At 36.8% G+C, this 19,409-nt stretch overlaps 2 protein-coding genes across 3 annotated transcripts in view; one reads left to right on the forward strand and one right to left on the reverse strand.

Annotated features, from left to right (window-relative positions):
- The window catches only part of znrf3 (zinc and ring finger 3), an 86,965-nt gene extending 74,898 nt beyond the window's left edge, over positions 1-12,067 (forward strand). For both annotated transcript variants that reach the window (XM_048188946.1, XM_048188947.1), the window contains exons 3-8: positions 4,405-4,479; positions 7,230-7,361; positions 8,280-8,387; positions 8,566-8,733; positions 10,155-10,257; positions 10,344-12,067. In XM_048188946.1, coding sequence (XP_048044903.1) covers positions 4,405-4,479; positions 7,230-7,361; positions 8,280-8,387; positions 8,566-8,733; positions 10,155-10,257; positions 10,344-12,010 — 2,253 coding nt within the window. In that variant the 3' untranslated portion in view covers positions 12,011-12,067. The remainder of the gene's footprint in view (positions 1-4,404; positions 4,480-7,229; positions 7,362-8,279; positions 8,388-8,565; positions 8,734-10,154; positions 10,258-10,343) is intronic.
- A 1,624-nt stretch (positions 12,068-13,691) lies between these two features.
- coq5 (coenzyme Q5, methyltransferase) lies at positions 13,692-18,808 on the reverse strand. The gene is made up of 7 exons (XM_048188948.1): positions 18,566-18,808; positions 17,983-18,132; positions 16,897-17,118; positions 16,708-16,814; positions 16,334-16,422; positions 14,873-14,984; positions 13,692-14,407 (listed from the first exon to the last, which is right to left on the reverse strand). Exons 1-7 carry the CDS (start codon positions 18,765-18,767, stop codon positions 14,306-14,308), a joined length of 984 nt encoding a protein of 327 aa, XP_048044905.1. The 5' UTR covers positions 18,768-18,808; the 3' UTR covers positions 13,692-14,305.
- Positions 18,809-19,409: the final 601 nt, after the last annotated feature.

Here is a 19,409-nt window from a genome sequence, read left to right on the forward strand (position 1 = left end):
TATTGTATATAATTTCTGAAGTTGGACTTTACCTCAGTGATATTAAAATGTAATTTTGTATGCTTACTGTTATATTTTTAAAGGCGAAAATTATTTTTATGTGGAGTCTTTTGGCATCTATAGTTCCATAAAGAACTTTAAACTTCCATGGAACCATTCCACAAAAATAGTGGAAAAAGGTTCTTTAGATTATTCAAATGTTTTTCACATTAAGAAAAAAATAGTTCTTTTAAGAACTGTTCACTGAAAGGTTCTTTGGGGACCCAAAAATGGTTCTTCTATGGCATCGCTGTGTAAAACCTCCTTTAGGAACCTTTATTTTTAAGCGTGTACAGTACTGCAACTTGGTACCCAAGTAGTTTTGTTTGTAAAGAAAGTAACCTCGGGCAGCCAATAAAGTCACCTTTTTTATTTAGTTTTCCTAACATTTGTTGGTAAATTGTATGTAAAATTCTTATTTTTCTCTTTGCTTTTCAACCCGTGCATTGACGCAAGTCAACAGTAGATATATAACCTAAAATGAAAGCAAAAGAGCAGCTTCTAGCCTGTCTATTTAGCGTTAAGTGCTGTGGTTCTTGTAAGGACCTCAGTGTAAACTTAAGCTAAGTGAGTTGTTTGGATTTTCGTGTTAAGTGTAGCCCTGGCAAAAGAGTGAAGAGACTGTGAGAAACCAAGTAGGCAACCTTTTGTACTTTGCTGACTTTTGGATGCTTATTTTATTTTCCCTTTTTTTTTTTTTTTTTTTGCTATTTTTCCCTTGAAGAATCTAGGACTTGCCTAAGTAATGTCTTGGCACTTTTAGAGAAGATGAAGGGTGATTAAAAAAAAAATAAAAAAAATCATACCACATGTTAGTAAACTCTAAAAGAGGAAAGTTTGCCTTTATCTTTGAGGAATCCCAACGGCCAGAAGGCAACCTGAAATTACAGTGTAACGGCAAAGCTTTGCTTTCTGAGGACTTAATTACTTTAATTATAGCAATGCACAGTGAGTAAGTGAGTGTGTAGGATTGCTGGAATATAAAAAGGGGCGAGGAGTCAAAATCGAGAGGATAAATTGCAGAAAAATTGGAGAGATGATTGCTTCAAGTGTCTATAAATTGATTGTAGCCCACCTGGAGATCACAGTCACTTTTGTACAAGATGTAGTGCTTTCTAGCAAGTTCATTGCAATTTCAACTATGTATTTTGCATCCAATATTATTTATTTTTGCTACAGTAAAGGTACAATAATATTAACTTCTTATGTGGATGGAATCGTGAAATTCAGTCTGGTCAGTTAATTCTAATGAATTGTTTGTTTGGATGGTTCCATTAAAAGGATTCACGTATTTCAGTCTCTTTGCAGTGTGCACAAATCCTTGTGCAGTATTTTAAGTATTCTTAATTATAACAAATTAGTTGCATTTAAATGTAAATGTATCTGTTCAATAGTCTGGAACACAAAAAAAAAAAATGTTTTTAATGACCAAAACAGTCATGGAAATACATTGGTTAAATGTTGAGGGAACTTTGTCTTTTGTTCAAAACACTTTTCAATGGACGAGAAAAATACTGTACGACTCTGGTTATCAAATTATAAATGATATGTTCAGATAGTTTTATATTTAAAAAGATTAATTAGCTTGAATGTAGTTAGCTACTTTTTGTAAATAGCTTATTGTGTAGCTAACTACTTATTCAAAAGAGTAGCTGCAGTTTCAAGGTAGATTCCTCAACACTGCTGGTGGCCATTGTGTGCAGGACACCTGAACAAGGTGTGTGTGTGGGGGAGGTTGCGTGGTGGTCTTTGGTTTGTCTTAAGAAGCTTTTTTTTGCTGTCGTAAGGCAAGTTGTTACATCGCTTGCTCAAAGTAGATTCTCTCTCTTTCTTCTGGCCTGTTCCACACGTGCACACTCTCTTATTCTTTTGCTCTCTCTCTTTCTCTCTCTTGTTCTTTCAGTCAGCTACCCCTCTTTCCAACCCCTCATTTTACTCCTAAAACTCTTTTATCAAGCGCTATTAATAATTAACTGAAATTGCCATCTTCAAAAGAGCCGAAACACAGCTGAACCGTTCGAAGCACATTGATGTGAAGCAAACAAGGTAGAGCGAGAGAGTTCAGTCTGTTTCCGCATTCCTTTGGATCAGTCAATCAGCGAAATGGTAGTATGAATCTAAACGTTGACAAGACATAAACAGTCATTAACTTCCACTTCGTTTTCATCTCTCGAGGTGTTCCCTCATTCAGTGTCCAATGGATTCCATTGGATTCTCTCACGTCGTCCTCGTTCCGATGTTTACTGAGCATATTCACTTTTAAATGAAAATAACATCTCATCAAAGACCGTAAAGTATGTCTATGGCCATAAGAGATTTTTGCCAAAAATGAAATAAGAATATTGTGTGGCTTATCTCTTACAATGCCTTTTTATTTGATTTTTTTTTTTATTATTTATTTTAGTTTAGTTTATTTTTTTGATGCCAGAACAAGGTGGAAAATGGGTTCAGTCAATGTGCAAAATGTTTCCTTTGTCCTTTCATTTTGATTTTGAGTGTGGTAATATTGCTGCATAACCTCTCACCCAACCCCTCCGTACTATACGCCTGCAGTCCCATGAGTTTTCTCTGGGTTGTTTTTGTTCTCTTGCACTTTCTTGCTCAAGCTTTAACAGAAGTCAGAATGGGAATTGGTTTCACTGTCATTTTCCTGTGGGATTCAGCGCGGCTCGTGTTGAAAAAACATTTGAGATTTGATAATGAATGTTGCCGTCAACATTTTTAACAATGTTCCAATGTTTTATTTTATTTGGACTTGCAAGTTACTATTTACCAAGATCAGCTTACCACATCACTAGACTCATCGTTGTGTGGTAGACATCAAAATATAAAATTACATGGTTAATATGTCAACTTTTGAGCTAGGGTTTAGTTAGATTTTGCTTCTTTAAACCTCTAAAACAGAAATTCTGTCTGTCTGTCTGTCTGTATAGTTATAAGAAATATGTACGTATTTTAATTACTGATGGTGCAGTGGTGGACCAAAAAAAAAAAGTTGAGAAATACTCTCAGATGATCATACGCTCTGTAATTTTTTTGCTTTTATAGCTACGAAATCCCAACCTAAACCATCTTTCTCGTTCAGACCTTTTACGTGAGATTTCGAGAGAAATCACTTTGACATAAATGAATGGTGAACTGCGGGTACATGTATTGTTTGTTGAACAGTCACTGGCGATGTCTCTACCACACACACACATACATAAGACACATGCATAAGTGTGTGGAGAGGCCATGCTTTCTCTCATAGTACCCAGAATGCCTTGGGCTTGGAAGGGTGCCATCCCTTTGCAACTCTGATAACAGAGTTATAGAGCTGCGCATTGTCACTTTGATCTCTTTATTTTCCTTTTTTGTTTCAGCCTGTTCTTTTTTCTTTCGCATGAGAGGAGTTGGAACATACCCAGCCATCAGTGTGTAAACAAAATGTGATTCTGGCTATGTGATGTTGATCATCTATTAAAATAATAAAACAATGAACATCAAGATGGCAATAAATTGGTGAACAAATGAAACAATGATAGCACAATTAAACGCATTGATCAAAGCTTTGAACTGCAGTTATGTACAGAAAGCCACTGTAATCATCACAAAGTACTTCTGCATACTGACTCTTGTGTGCCATCAAGCTGAAGTGTAAGAGCGACCTCTATTGGTTGGGAGAGAAACAGGTTGAATGTTTAACATGGTGTGGAAATATTTACTTAAGCCTCGAGAAAAGAGTCACATTACTGCAGTGTGTTTTTTAAAATGGGCTGCTTTTAAATGAATCCAAATCTTTTAAATTAAGAAACTTTGATGTGGAGCCTACTGTTGTTCCTAATTTAAGCATTTGGGGTTTGTGGTCTTACGGTTTCTTGTATTTTGAATTGTTGTCTTTTTCTATAAATGCAGTAATTACCAGTGTTGTTACAGTTAACTAAAATGAAAACAAACTATTAAAAGTAATCAGTAATTTAAATAAAATCTAAATATTTTGTTGAAAAACTTTAAAAAACTTTAAAGTACTAAAATTACTTCTAAAACTGAATTAAAAATAAAATGGAAAAAATAAAAAAACTATTGAATAAAATTACAAAAGCACATTATAAAATTATTGAAACTTAAACTAAAATGAAAATAAAAACGGAACATATAAAAATAAAAGCTAATATCAAATATTAATAAATACTAGTATATAATAATACAAGTACTAGTATGCTACTATTATAGTACTAGAATATATATAATATATATTGCACTTCAGTGTTTTATTCTTTTTTTCCACTGTTTACTTTCAGCACTGCATTGACACTTTTAGATGAGATTTCGGCCCTTCAACTGTAGAAGAATAACTTTTTTTTTTCTTTGTCACCGTCCTCACAGGCGAAGAGAGCCGTTCAGAGAGGTGCCACAGCTGTTATCTTTGACGTCTCTGAAAATCCAGATGCCATCGACCAGGTGAGTGTCTCTAACATCAGTGATGTGCTGAATGTCATTACAACTTCAACCTAATTTGATCTTTATCAGCAAAACATCCAGTTTTGATATTAGCATTTTCAAGAGTAACACCTGTGCATTACATGCATAATGTATGAAAACATAAATGTTAATTGGATCTGTTATTATAAATGGATGTGGAATGTGACTAAACATTTAGTTAATTATGCCAAGCTTTTGTAGATAATTTCAGCCTTAGGGGCCGTATACACGACACAGTTTTCAACTAAAAACTGAAAACTTTTTATTTGTTTTGGCCGTTCATTTACACAACAATGGCATTTTGGGGTTCAGAAAACGCAATCCTTTGAAAACAGGATTCAGAGTGCAGGCTTTTGAAAACGATACCAATACCGTTATCGTCTCCAAGTAAACTACAAAAATGCGAATTTGTGAAAACGGTGACGTCATGCACTTGTATATTACGTGTTTGGTCTAGTGACATTTCCAACTACCGGCCTGACCTGTTTTTGCGGATCCGTGTGAACGGGAATCTTTTTGACAACGTTGTCGTCTGTATGGAAAAAAGGAAATCTGAAAGGAAAAACTTTAAATTTAAAGATTGAAGGTTTAAAATCTCACATTTTGAATTTCAAAACTCTCATTAGTGTTCAAAGAACTCATAGGTTTGTAATGTGGTTTGTTAATCGAATTGTTACTGTTATTACTGTGTATTTGTATAAAAAAATCTTACAGACCCCACACTTTTGTATTGTATTATATGTACTTTTGATGTTGATGGGGGGGAAAATATAATACTTTTGAAAGTACAGAGGGATATATTAAGATGGTACATCAGTATTTGGGCCTGTGTCATACCACATCATATACAGTTTACATCTTGCTAGCATATGTACTTGCAATGTACTGTTTCCATATAAATTCTAAATAAATTATAGCTAAACTGTGGAAATTTTAAATAAAAATACAAATTAAAAAAAAGTAGATTCTGAAAAAGTATATAATTTGGACAAACACGGTTTTCAACCTGCGGACTAATTCTAGTACCTCATACTATTTAGGACGGATGGGATGTATTGGTATTTTCTTTAAGAAAGGCAAATGTAGTTAAAGATATTCAGTGGTAATTGAAAGCAGTGTGTTGTCCACTACCACTTTATTTCCATTTACTTAATGGAATCACTACCGTGGTGCAGCACCTATTCTCACCACTGTCTGTGGAAAAGGCTGATCTGCGGAAGTCCTTTTCTTTGTCTCTGCTTTTGAGAGAGCAAGGGTCTTTTTTTCCACTCCCCTCTCTTTCACTGTGGTATTTTTCTCTTCCAAACCAGGCCCAGACTTGCTTTTTCCCCCTCTCCCTCGTTCAGTTGTAAACGGTGTACAGACGAGATAAAAGAGCTTCTGTGTAGACCACATGAAAAGAGTCAGCGCAGTACATTCCAGTGCCAGCACCTCTGTCCAGACTCATTCGGCTTCCTCGGTTGCACAGATTACAGTTTAAAGCCTCAAGGCTTTGGGGAGGACGAGGAGAGTTTTAATCACGGGGCAAAGCATTAAGGGAAAAGCTTTCATCATCACCTGCTAGATCCTAGTTCCCTACCCCAGATCCTAACCTAGTTCAGTCCTTATTCATTTTTTTCTCTCTCTGTCTCTCTTTCTTTTCTCCCCCAGTAAGCATATGTTCATTGCCAAAGACATCTGTGATACCTCAAATGAAAAATGTATGCTATTAATTTAACTGATCTGATTTTTGCCTGGTAGATGACTAAGTGTGTTGAAAATCCCATAGACTTAAATTAGATTTTTTTTCAGAGACTTGAGGTTGGGCCAGTAACCAACACCCTAGAAACCGCACATATAGCTAACAGCTACCACAGAAACACCTTAGGATCATGGCGACAAGTTTTTCTTTTGTTATATTTGTGTACAAACGTTTAATAAATGTCTTTGATTTTTTTAAAGTCACAACGTCTGTGAAACATTATTCTATTCCATGTATTGCAGACGAGTGAATGCTGTAAATTGTCAAGATAAAAATGCACAAACTGTAAAGACGTCTCTACAATGTGTGTGTGCTGTTAGAGCCTGTATTTCTATCGTATTGTAATGTGTAAACAGAGAAAGCGGGAGGTTTTCCCTGAGTCTGTGCCTCTTTTCTTGAATGAAAACCCAACAGACCTGAAAAATAAGAGGGGGGAAAGAACGCTTAAATGACTATCTTTCAACTTCCCATATTTCACATGAGAGACATGACGACAGAGGGAGAAATAGAGGCTTGAATATCCCTGGTATTTCCCTCAGGTTTTTCAAATTACAGACTGGAGCTGTAGTCTGAGGGAGCTACAAGGCTAAATTGAGCATCTACATTTGCAACATGCAATTGGTTTACTGCTACTTTCCCCTTCTATAGAGAAAAAAGGCCAACCACAGTTTCCATGTCTGGACTCTATAGGTTGCTTTTTCACATGGGTGTATGTTGTCGGGGAGAGCTTTTCCCCAGCAACCGAGTTCATGTTGATTGGGCAGATTGAATAATGATTGGAAACGTTATTCATTAAAATAATTACATGTATTTTTTAAGTGCATCTTTAGATGTAAAGCCATAGCAGTGTAATGGGTTTTGGTGCTGTTGCTGCTTTTTTGAGTTTTTACTCTAAATAACTGTGTCATTTAATTAAGTGGTCTGGCATGAGAGCTTGAAATCTTTCTCTCAAGTTCATACTGTCTTTTCTCTCATTATTTTCCGCTAGCTGAACCAGGTTTCAGAAGACCCCTTAAAGAGGCCGGTGGTCTATGTCAAAGGAGCAGATGCGGTTAAACTGATGAACATAGTCAATAAGCAAAAAGTTGCACGAGCCAGAATCCAACATCGACCACCAAGGGTGAGAGTTCACACTTATATTGCATGCAATAAAACATACATTAGTGAACTTTGTGTCACAAAGTTGATTTTTTTTCTTAATTATATAATACTTAATAAAAAATTATATAAATTTTTAAGCAGTGCTTTAATTAGCATTACAGGTTTTGCATGGTATAAAACTATGTAAAAAGTTAAAGGAAAAGTTCACCCAAAAATGAAAATTATCCCATGATTTACTCGCCCTCAAGCTATCCTAGGTGTATATGACTATCTTCTTTCAAACTAACACAGTCGGAGTTGTAAGAAAAACTCGGCTTTTGTAAAAAATATTTTTGCTCTATCCTCTGCACTTTCGCATTCATCAATACATAATGCGTCGTGTCAGAGGTCACTCTTTCGCCAGAACTAGACTTGAGTATGGTGGAAGCCAGTTATTATAGTTTATAAAGTTTTAAATATGGATATTTTTCTTACAAAAACCCATTGGTTTGCTTCAGAAGGCCTTTATTAACCCCCTGGAGCCGTATGGATTACTTTTATGATGAATGGATGCCCTTTTTTGGACTTCAAAATCTCGAGCTCCATTCACTACCATTATAAAGCTTGGAAAAGCCAGGATATTTTTAATATAACTCAGATTCTGTTCATCTGAAAGAAGAAAATCATATACACCTAGGATGGCTTGAGGGTGAGTAAATCATGGGATTATTTTCATTTTTTGAGTGAACTATCCCTTTAAGTCTTCTAAATCTCCTTTAAAGTACGCCTTCAATGGCATGTTGTGCTTGGCTGTTGTGTTATCACATCTGAGCGTCCCACAAAGAAAGTTGTATTTTACTATGGCATGTAACGTTTGTAATTTAATTGTATGTAAGCTTTTTCGCTGACACCTTATCTTCAAAATGTTCTGACATTTTCCTGTTGTTGTCTACTACAGCCCACAGAGTATTTTGATATGGGAATCTTCCTGGCGTTCTTCGTTGTGGTGTCTCTGGTTTGCCTCATCCTCCTCATCAAGATAAAGCTCAAGCAAAGACGCAGCCAGGTGAGGCTCTACAATGCAGTTTGATACGGGTTCAATTACACGGTAACAATTCAATTTGAGGTCTAAAAGTTGACCTCATGCAATTTGTCTTGTTTCATGTCAATGTATAATTTTAAGATGTTTGTTTCATGCCATTCCTGACATGCTTTCTGTACATAATTGTTTCCCCACCTGTCAGAGTTCCATGAACCGGATGGCAATTCAGGCCCTGGAGAAGATGGAAACACGCAAGTTCAAGGCTAAGGTCAAGGGTCAACGTGAGGCCAGCTGTGGAGCATCAGACTCAGTGAGCAGTAGTTCCACATCAGACTGTGCCATATGCCTTGAGAAATACATCGATGGCGAGGTAATTATTCTCAGAAATGTTCAAAAGCTTGTAGAAGGGGAAAAAAAACAATTTAAAAAGGTGTTGCACACTGGCCAAATTTACTCACTTTGTTGGTCCTTTAATATCTATTCCAAAACCAAATTACAGGCTAACAGATTAAAGGAATATGCCAAACCACTATTGCATGACCCTGGAAAATTAGTCATGCTTTCTAGTTTATTTATTTTGGTTGATTTGGTTTATTCAGTAATGGACCTTTCTGAGGTTCTTGATATTGTTGTCTTAAACATCCTTGTTTTGGCCTCCCTGTGCTTATTTTGTCTGAAAGTATATGAAGACTAACACTGGTGACATTTTTTTTATTCGCCTTTGCGGTTATGTGTCATGCTAAAAAAAAAAAAAAAGCACACAACAAAGAAATCAAGGCGTCTGAGATGCACAGAGGAAGTGGCGATATAAAAGGCTCAATGGCATCAAAGGGTTTGTCTGTGATGATTAAGAAAGGCAACAAAAGCAGGGTGGAAAGGCAGAGGGAGGGGGGGATGAGTCATGCTTGGGGACAGAGAATGACTTCTGTGGGTGAGATCTGTGAAGTTAGGCTTTCTATATGAAAGCACAGGAGTTCATCTCTTAGAAAGGGGTTGAGAATGTTTTGATTTTGAGACACTTTAGCTGAGTTCGAAGCATTGGAAGTAGCTTTAGGTTTAAGGCTGAGAATCATTTATAAGTCATTAGCTGATTGCAATTGTAAAGTCCCGTGAGCACTAGTATGAGAGTTTTTAGCATCTTGAGCACTGACAAGCTGTGTGACGGTGGCGCCATCTACAGTTCACATTGCACAATGTGGTGTTTTAGCATAAATGTCTAAAGCAGGGGTGTCAAATCCTGCTTTTGGAGGGCCACCTTCCTGTAAAGAAGGGTGTCCAATCCTGCTCCTGGTGGGCCACTGTCCTGCAAGGTGTAACTCCAATCCCAAGTAAACACACCTGAACTAATCAATGTCTTACTAGACATAATAGAAACTTCCAGGCAGGTTTATTGAGTTAAGTTGGATCTAAACTCTGCAGGACAGTGGCCCTCCTGGACAGAGTTTAGACATCCCTGCTGTAAAGTTTAGTTCCAACCCTAATTAAACACAAGCTTGAAGCTAATCAAGGTCTTCCAGATTACTGAAACCTTCCTGGCTGGTGTGTTGGTGTAGGTTGGAGCTAAATTCTCCAGGACCCTCCAGAAGCAGGATTGGACACCCCTGATCTAAAGCATGGGTTACTTGAAAACAGCTCTGTGACTTGGTAAAAGCATAAAATGGTACCCTGTTTTTTGGGGTTTGCAAATATTGCATTCCAGGAAGCTTCAAAATGTCACTGCAATAACTGGAAGGCCCACAACAATGTTAAGACGAGACCTATTGACCTCACAAATCTTCTCCACACTTGCAGGAGTTGAGGGTGATCCCTTGTGCACACCGATTTCACAAGAAATGTGTGGACCCTTGGCTACTTCAGCACCACACTTGTCCACACTGCAGGCACAACATTATTGGTGAGCATCAGAAACTGACTCAAACTGACAAATATGTCTAAATAAATAATAAATCATTTGAACTGTGCATTTGTATTTTCTACCAGAACAAAAAAAGGGAAACCCAGGCGCTGTTTGCCTTGATCCAGGAAACCCAGTCCACAGCCGCCAGCAGAGAGTCGTCCTCCCTGTTCATTATCCAGGAAGGGTGCACAGAGCTGGGCAGGTGACGGCCTACCCTACAAGGACCAGCATGGACCCCCATGGCAACCCCATCACTGTTTTAACAGTGGACCAGCACCCTGAGCAGGGCCTCTATCCTTCACAATCTTCCTTTATACGGGGTTACCCTGCCCTCCATTTGGACCACACGCTAAACCCGCACCATTGTGGCCTGGAGCATCGTGGCCCTGCTTACCCACAAACCCATACATTCAAACGACCCAAATTCCATGGACGCAACTTTTCTCGTGCTGCCTGCTTTTCCCAGTACGAGACCATGTACCAGCACTACTATTTTCAGGGCTTGACCTTTCCACAACCTGAAGGCCAGCCTGGTAATGGACTCCACAAAGGTCACAGTCGACCCTTCCAGCCAGGACTTTTGTATCCTACTGTGGTGCACATGGCACCGGCTTCCTCTTCCCGTCTGGGTGACTCCGGAAGCACCTCAGGACTTAGTTGTTACCACGGGCACCGGTCCGTGTGTAGCGGTTACCTTGCGGACTGTCCTGGAAGTGACAGCAGCAGCAGTTCGGGTCAATGCCACTGCTCCTCAAGTGACTCCATGTTGGATTGTACGGAAGTCAGCAACCAGGGCGTGTATGGAAGCTGCTCGACGTTCCGGAGTTCGCTAAGCAGTGACTATGATCCCTACGTGTACCGCAGTAAGAGTCCGTGTCGGGGATCGGCTGGGGAGGCTGGGACAGTGTTTTCTGCCGCCCCTCCAGCTGATGACACTTCGGCCCCAGTATCAGGGATGATGGACTGTCTACAACCTCCAGTTGGAGCTTGTTACATTTCTGGGGACCAATTGTCTAACTGCAGCCTGGAGCCCAACTGTAGTAGCCACTCTTCAGTGGAAACCAGGGAACTTACTAGCACTACCTCAGCCGGGCCCCTAGAGGGCTCTGTGCCAGAAAGGAGCCACAGCTCTGTGAAGCCTTGTGGAGAGCAAGGGGTAGCTTGCAACTGCTGTTTTGAGGTACCTAAATTAAACTTAGAACGTAAAGGTAAGGAAGGAGAAGACCGAGGACGCTGCAGGTGGGCCGCAGAGTCTCAAGCGGTCGCTTCCCCACAGAACTTTTATAGCGTTAGCACTGAGCAGCTACCGTCGCCAGATCATGTTAGCTATGACGGACTGCCATGCTGCTTTTACACAGAGATGACTGTACACCGGGGAAGTGCTAGTAATTACGCTGAAGATTGTTCAGTTAACGTACAGTACGCCCAGACAGACAGTGACGGCTGCATGGGACAGGGTTGCTGTGAGCTAGCACAGCGAATACCCATAATTCCTGAGGATACAGACTGTGAATTAGGCTTGGGTCCAGAACCACAAACATGTTTGCTCCCTCCTAGACTTACCGTAGAGAGGGAAGAGAGGACTTCTGAGGAGAATTGTGACTTATTTTTCACCTCAGGACAATGTAGAGGTCAAGTTTATCAGCAGCCTCAAGACGAAGAGGCGAGAGCACTGTTTCCCTCACAGTGTACTGGCGTGTCTGAAACACAAGGGGGCAGCAAAGCATCTTATGATAGATCAGGGCTCTGATAGGAGACCCTAAAACAGCACAGGCTCTTGAAAATCAATAAATTTTAAACTTTTTAATAGTTGTTGTCAAAACTCTGGAGTGTACTTATCAGAAATGGTTTGCGTTTTAAGAAATTACAATTGTACAATTTTTTATTTTTTTTTCCAGTGTTGATCTTGTTCATTCCTGTGGCCTTCAGAATCTGTCACATCAACACAATGGTTATAGAAGCTAAGAAGGCAAAAGCTAAATAACAGCTATATTTGAATTTCACATACTTCCTCATGCAACACAAACTCAAAAATGTGAGTCATACGGAGCATCATTACATGAATGCTTTCTTGATTGGACTAGGACCAGGGAAAATGTCTTTAAATGTATATGACTAACTTTTACGTTTTTACGACAATTTAGATTGTCTAAGTTCCACGTTATTAGCGCTAAGATGATTTGAATGCTCTTTTTACACGTATATTTCATTCAGAATTGCATGCGAGCAGTAAGAAGTCATACAGCATGTACGTACATCTCAGTAAACTAAATTATTTCATTTAGAGAAATAAAAACCAAAATGGAACACTTCACGTGGAGGGAGTGCACATCAGGTGCTGAGGTCATTTCTCACCGACAACTTAGCTAGGTGTAAATCGGACTTGAATATGTACATCTCCCTCTTTCTCTTCCTCTCTCAGGGCCTTTATCTTTATAGTACAGGAACAGACCATTTAAAAAAAAAAAAAGCTTCCTTTTTTTTCTTTTTTTTTTTTTTTTAAATACTTGTCAGTGGAGACTACTGAGCTACATGTATATCACACCAAAGTTTAGTTTGTCTCCAGGGTACAGTCAAAACACCACTGGTTGAATTAGTACCTGACTACTCTAGGGTTAGAGGTGTAGGATGTCTAGTGTTTGACCCCTAATAAGTTGCTCTTTTTTTTTTCTTTTTCCTTTTTTTAAGCTAGCAGTTTGTCAGAAAGACACCAAAGTATAATGGTTTAAAGAGATTGGAATGCAGTGGTATATATATTTATATGCATCAAAAATCGCATAATCACCTTTAATAACTACACATTGCACTCATGCTTTACACATACACCATCATATCATCATGCCTTTCTGTTTTTACAGAGTATTTTATACTGTTTCTATGAAATGTACCCATACAGCTTACACAGGCGGTCATTTTAAAATAACTTTATTTATACATAGACTAAAACAGTGCCGTAACATGAGAATCTACTCTTGCCTTGCATAGAAATATGTACTGCAAATATAGCATTTTTTCTGGGTACTTGAGTCACTATTTAATATTTCGTATTGTTTGTAGCACTTAAGATTGTATAAAAGAAAATGTGTACAAAAATTAATATTTTTTAATTTTTTTAAAGATATAATTATTTTCTCCATTATCATTTTACAAATGTTAAAGGTTAGAGTTTGATCTGTGTATATTTCTGTATCTGTATAGCAGCACATTTCATAAATGGAAATATGTTCTCTGAATATTTATTGACTAATATATTTATCTTTAAGCCATGTCTTATGTTCAGAGTGTCTGAGGTTTTTTTTTTTTTTTTTTGAGATCACTAATAAGAGACTTTGTAAATACATGGTAATTGCACACAAGACGATTAAATATTCTCTGACCAAAAACTGATTTTAAAATTTTAGTACAGTTTTGTAACAAAGTGTACAAAGATCTTAAAAAATATATGGTTTTATTAAAGTAAAAACAACTGACTGTTTCATTTTCACCAAGCACACACAAACACATCACAGGGATATTTTTCATGTTATGGACCAATTCCATTAATAAAGTGTGTGGATCAGATTGAGACCAGCGCTAGAACTCGCACATCATTCATATAATGCTGATTAATTCGTTGGGAGTGTTCATTACAAAGTTTACATTTTGTAATATAAAATAAAACATTTAGTCTTTTTTTGTTTTATTAGGTCAGCATGTGCTTCCCAGTGACCAAAAACCAAACACATTGTCCAGCTTGAACAAATAAAAAGAGTGCTCACATTTCATCAGCTTTAAACATTTTCAATATCTTGGATAAACATATCACTCAAACCCACAACACTTTAAAGAACATTTTAATCTCTTCCATTTTCACTTCAAAGGGTGAAATGTGTTTCCATATACCAACAGAACAAAGGACTTTTCATGCTGAGTTTCCTAAGACCCAGTGCCTGTTGCACAAGTGTTCTGATTTTACTGTCCTCACTTTGTTTGTAGAACAGCACTCTTTCTTGTCAGAGTTCATTTGGAGAGAAAGCGATACTCATTGTGTATGTGTGGTAGACACTCAGAGCTTGAATCCTGAATGAATGGCAACGATTCCTCCGGTCAGGTTAAAATACTGGACACAGAAGAAGCCAGCATCCTCAATCATTTCCTTGAATGTTTCCTATGGAAGACATAGTATTATAGAGGTTTCTCATAATTCATTTTCATACAATACTGAAAATGGTTTATTTCACTCTTTGCTTTAGCAAAATTACCATAGTTCATTTTTTCTTTTTTCTTTTTTTTTTGTAATTTAAGTATTGGAAAATCACTACAAAAGTCTTTTAAAAGTTGCAAAAAATATAGGCATGGACAAGGTTTCAGTGTGGCTTTCACATAAAGAAAAACAATGAAATCTTAAAGTAATATAAAAATGAAGCCCCTAGGTGATGAAACAACACCCTTATAGGACACCAAGACCCAACATGGTTTTATTTTAGGCAAAATGAAGATAGACATGTAAACTTTGCATCAAAGACTGGGTTTTAGCTACAAGGAAATTATTGCTATTGCACTTATTGTGCAATGTCTCTCATGCCTATAAAATAGCTGTATCACTCAGGACTGTGGGTTTTGTTTTTGTTACCTGGTCTGGGAACTTTCGGATGCTTTCCACCAAATACTGATATGATTTCCAGTCTCCAGCGATCACTTCACCCAACACAGGGATCATCTGAAAACTATATGTATCGTACAGCCTGCAAAAATAAATAAATAAAAATTCATGGAGTAATTCACATACTACACATTGTGTATACCCTCTCTAAAACATAAAAAAGATTACATTTAAAAAATGAATTAATTAATTATGATAACCAAAATTTGTAATATCAACATTATTGGTATAGCACAATATACAATACATTATTCTAAAGCGTTTTCAAAGAATAGTGCCTCAAAGACAACAGTGTTATAGACTGTAACAATGTTCAATGCAGGGTTATTATAGTTAACTAAAACTACAACAACAATAATAATAATAAAACATTTTCATTACTTATTTTCATTACAAAATATATACAGAGCCCTAGCCTTAAGGGATATGGTGATGGAAAAAATGAGAAAAGTTTTGTGTTCCCCAAGAAACTTTGCATCCCCTTGCAAAAACCTTTGCTTTCCTTGGCAAAAACCTTTGCTTTCCCCAAAGAAGATTTGAGTTTGCCTGCAAAGGAGTCAAAGGGTTTGCGATCGAAGTTTCTCGGGGGAACGCAAAGTATTTTCGTAAGCATTGACTTGTTATTTTTCCTCTCATCTCATATTTTTTTCCACCATCATGTCCCTTTAGGGGCTCCATAAAAGCCAACGATAACTGAAAATATAAAAAAAACGTTGGTAACACTTTACATAAAGGTGATGATACACCAGGCAACTTTTTGGCCAATGTTACCAGGCAATATTGCTTGGGCACTTTCCGATTGTTGAGAATGGGCAACAAATTTCTATCTGGATACTTCAAATCGAAATTTGTTGCCCATTCTCAATGGGAAAGTGCCCAAAACATTGCTCTACAACATTTGCTCAAAAAATTGCCTTATGTATCGTCACCTTAAGCTTTCATTTGCTAACATTAGTTAATGCACTAACATGAACATACAATGAGAAATACATTTGTTCCAGTATTTATTAATATGTTAATGTTAGTTAATAAAAATAGTCGTTCACTGTTTGTTCATGTTAGCTCACAGTGCATTAACTAATGTTAAGAAATACAACATTTGATTTTAATAATGTATTAGTAAATGTTGAAATTAACATTAACTAAAATAATAAATGCTGAGGAATTATTGTTCATTCTTATGAAACCTTTCTAGCTTATTTTATTTCAGCTAGCTTCCAAGGCAACATTTCTCATTTTAATTCAGTTTAACTTGATGTACAAAAATAACTCAAACTGAAAAACAAATAAACAAAAGCTAATAAAACTGACAAACGCACAACAAAATAAATAAAAATTTTAATTAAAATGGAAATATGAAAATGAATTAAAAATATTAATAAAAACTGTAATAGTATCTCAATGATACTAAAACAACACTGGTTCAATGACCTTGCGAGAAGAGGGTTGGTCACTTTGCTGAATTCTAGACACATGAACCTTCCACCTGGCTTAAGGACACGAAAAGCCTCTTGTAGAGCCTGCAACAGAGACATCAACTCAATATCTCATCATCATCACATCAATAACTAGCCAACAGACTTCAAACACATAATTCTTCAAATATGGAAATGAATAAATGAAAACAACATAAAATGCAGTAATGTTTTAGATTAGATATCGAGACATACAGATCAAGTAGCAGAGCAATATTGGCCACATTTCCAAGTTTTGATTAGGACAGAAATGACTTTCAGTAGTGTTATTTATTTCAGTGGCTAGTTTTAACCTGTTCATCAAACTGATGTGAAGTGCAGAGTATTTACTTGCTCTATGTGGGTGACATTTCTGATGCCGAACGCAATAGTGTATATGTCAAACTGATCGTCATCGAATGGAAGCTCTTCTGCATTGCCTACAACCCATGACAGACCTGCAAACATGTGAAATGAAATCAACCTTATTTTCACTAAACAAAATGCATGATAGATGTCACTGGTTAAAGATGACCGTACCTGTAGTGATTCCTGCTTTCTCCGCTCTTTGTTTTCCAACTTTGAGCATTTCTTTATTGATGTCACACACCACAGCACATGACCGTGGAGGCCCTGCATCGTCGGACACATAATGATCGGTGATGTCCTGCCACGATGGTGTCTGATGGGATTTCGCTCTTAGCCGCTGCTGACGATCATACATTGAGCGAGTGTACTCCAGGAAGCGAAAAGAGATGTCACCTACAGCAAAATAGCACATATCTGAAAATCTGGGGCTTTCAATCTTTCAGATGCCACGGACCCAAAATATGATCATCCCAATCCTAAAATTTAAAAGGCAGCTATATATTTTCATGGGTGAGGACACAATTTATTTTGTGAAAAATCATTATTATGTGTAAAATGTGTAAAATATTATTTTGGAAAACATTTCGATTCCACTGCATGACATTATGTTTCTTGACAGGCGACAATGAGGTCCGTCAACTGTTTGGTTACCGTCATACTTCAAAATATCTTCTTTGTGTTCAGCAGAAGAAAGAAATTCATACAGGTTTGGAACATCATTTTTGGGTGAACCATCCCTTTAAATACTGTATAGACTATAGAACAATTCTATATAAAACAATAGTGGGTTTAACATCTAATGTTAAAATGTATATTTTTTAATGTAACCTTTTCGCTTTAAATACCTTGGTCAGTTCTTATTCATGCAATTTTATATGATTTATTTGATTGTATTAAAAGAGCAGTTTCGAGTCTACCCTTGTATTGTTCCAACTGGTTGAGGTTGATATGGGATTTAGAAAGTAATTAGTAATAAGTAATACAACACTTTTTAGACAGCAATTAGTACATTAAATTAACACTGAACTTAACTGAGCTGAATAATGACACTATTGTCTTTTAGGGCTGCTTTACAGCTGAAATTATAGGCCTATTTGTTTCATAATTGATGAACTTGGCAGCATTACTGCTGTTATTTTCTAGTTTGTTACTGTGAAGCTGCTTTAAAACAATCTGTATTGTATAAAGCTCTAGATAAATAGATGTAAAATGAATGAAACTAAATAAAATGAAGAACAAGTCATAGTTGTAATTTACCTGTGCCACCAGCAGTGTCTAGTAGCCGTAGCCCCGGCTGAGGGTTCATGATGTGCAGCAGTGTGTCTTTCCACAGTCTGTGTATTCCCAAACTCATGGCGTCATTCATCACATCATACTTTTTGGCCACACTTTCAAACACCTTATACACTGACAGATGAAAAATAACGAGAGAAATGGAAATATAATGGCTAGTGGAAAAGGTTTTAGCACACACTAATATCATAGACTAAATTTAAATTTAATTTATTTATTTTTTTATTATTAAACGTAAACAACAATTCAAAGGCAAATTCAATTTAAGGCAAATAAAAACGTGTAGCCAGAGTAACAAAAAAGAAATAATGTAATAACTTTACACATTATAAGGACACAAAGGATTGATATAAAAACATAGCTTTGGAAAGTTTCCTTATACTTGTCTTCATAAACTTTAAATAAAGAAAGAGCCAGTACATTTTTGTTTATGTATGTGAAATTTAGCCAGCAGGAAACATAAATTAATCATGTAATACTGTCCTATATTCTCGTTTGAGTAGTCAAACAATTCTAATGTAAACTAATGTATGTCACTTAACGTTACCTTTCTCTGCTTTCTCCTCCTCTGGGACTGTTTGGAAACCAAAGTGCGTACTTCTGCCCTCTGTGCTATCGCTATATCCGCGACAGCCTGTGATCCCAGCACGACAGCGTAAATGTTTGATTCGACACCCTGAAACATGCTGAATATTTCGCGTAGAATCGGAGAAAAATCTAAGGGCAAGTGTCCTGATGGAGACCGCCATGTTTCTCTCAAGTTCAGTTGCGAAAGCACTTGCGTCATAAACCAGTAACGCGACGAGTTGTAGTTCCGGCGGATCTATGTTGGACTACAAAAATGTAGATATATTTAAACTCCACCAACTTTTGCACACCAGATTAGAGACCTCGTGCATCATCTTACACTGGATTTTTTCAGTAAATGTAACAGCCACCAAAAAAAAAAAAAAAAAACTTATGGAGCTTGACAGCTGGCATTGACTTGCATAAAAGAACCTTAAGTTAATGATGTCTTGATAAACGTTTGTTATTACCCTCTTTTAAAGCACATTGTGTTCTTTATTGGCCTCTTAAAGCCCATATGTGTGTCTGAGCCATTTTGTATGTGTCTGTGGAAGCTTGTTTGTGGGAAAAGGATTGTTCACTATATTGTGTAGATTTACAAAAAATGTAGATACATTGTCATTGTCATTTAAAGGAGAACGCCATCTGTTGTTGTCTAATCATGTCACACAAATGAAGGGGAAATCTATAAAATTTTATTTAATCATTTCTAATACGTTAGAAAGATTAATTAGCCATAAATAATTGTTGATTATTATTATTTTTTTTTATATATTTAATTATGTTTATTTTGTTTTTATTATTATGTATATTCTTTAATTATT

The sequence above is a fragment of the Megalobrama amblycephala genome, linkage group LG4 (assembly GCF_018812025.1).
Source record: "Megalobrama amblycephala isolate DHTTF-2021 linkage group LG4, ASM1881202v1, whole genome shotgun sequence".
NCBI classification, from domain to species: Eukaryota; Metazoa; Chordata; class Actinopteri; order Cypriniformes; family Xenocyprididae; genus Megalobrama; species Megalobrama amblycephala.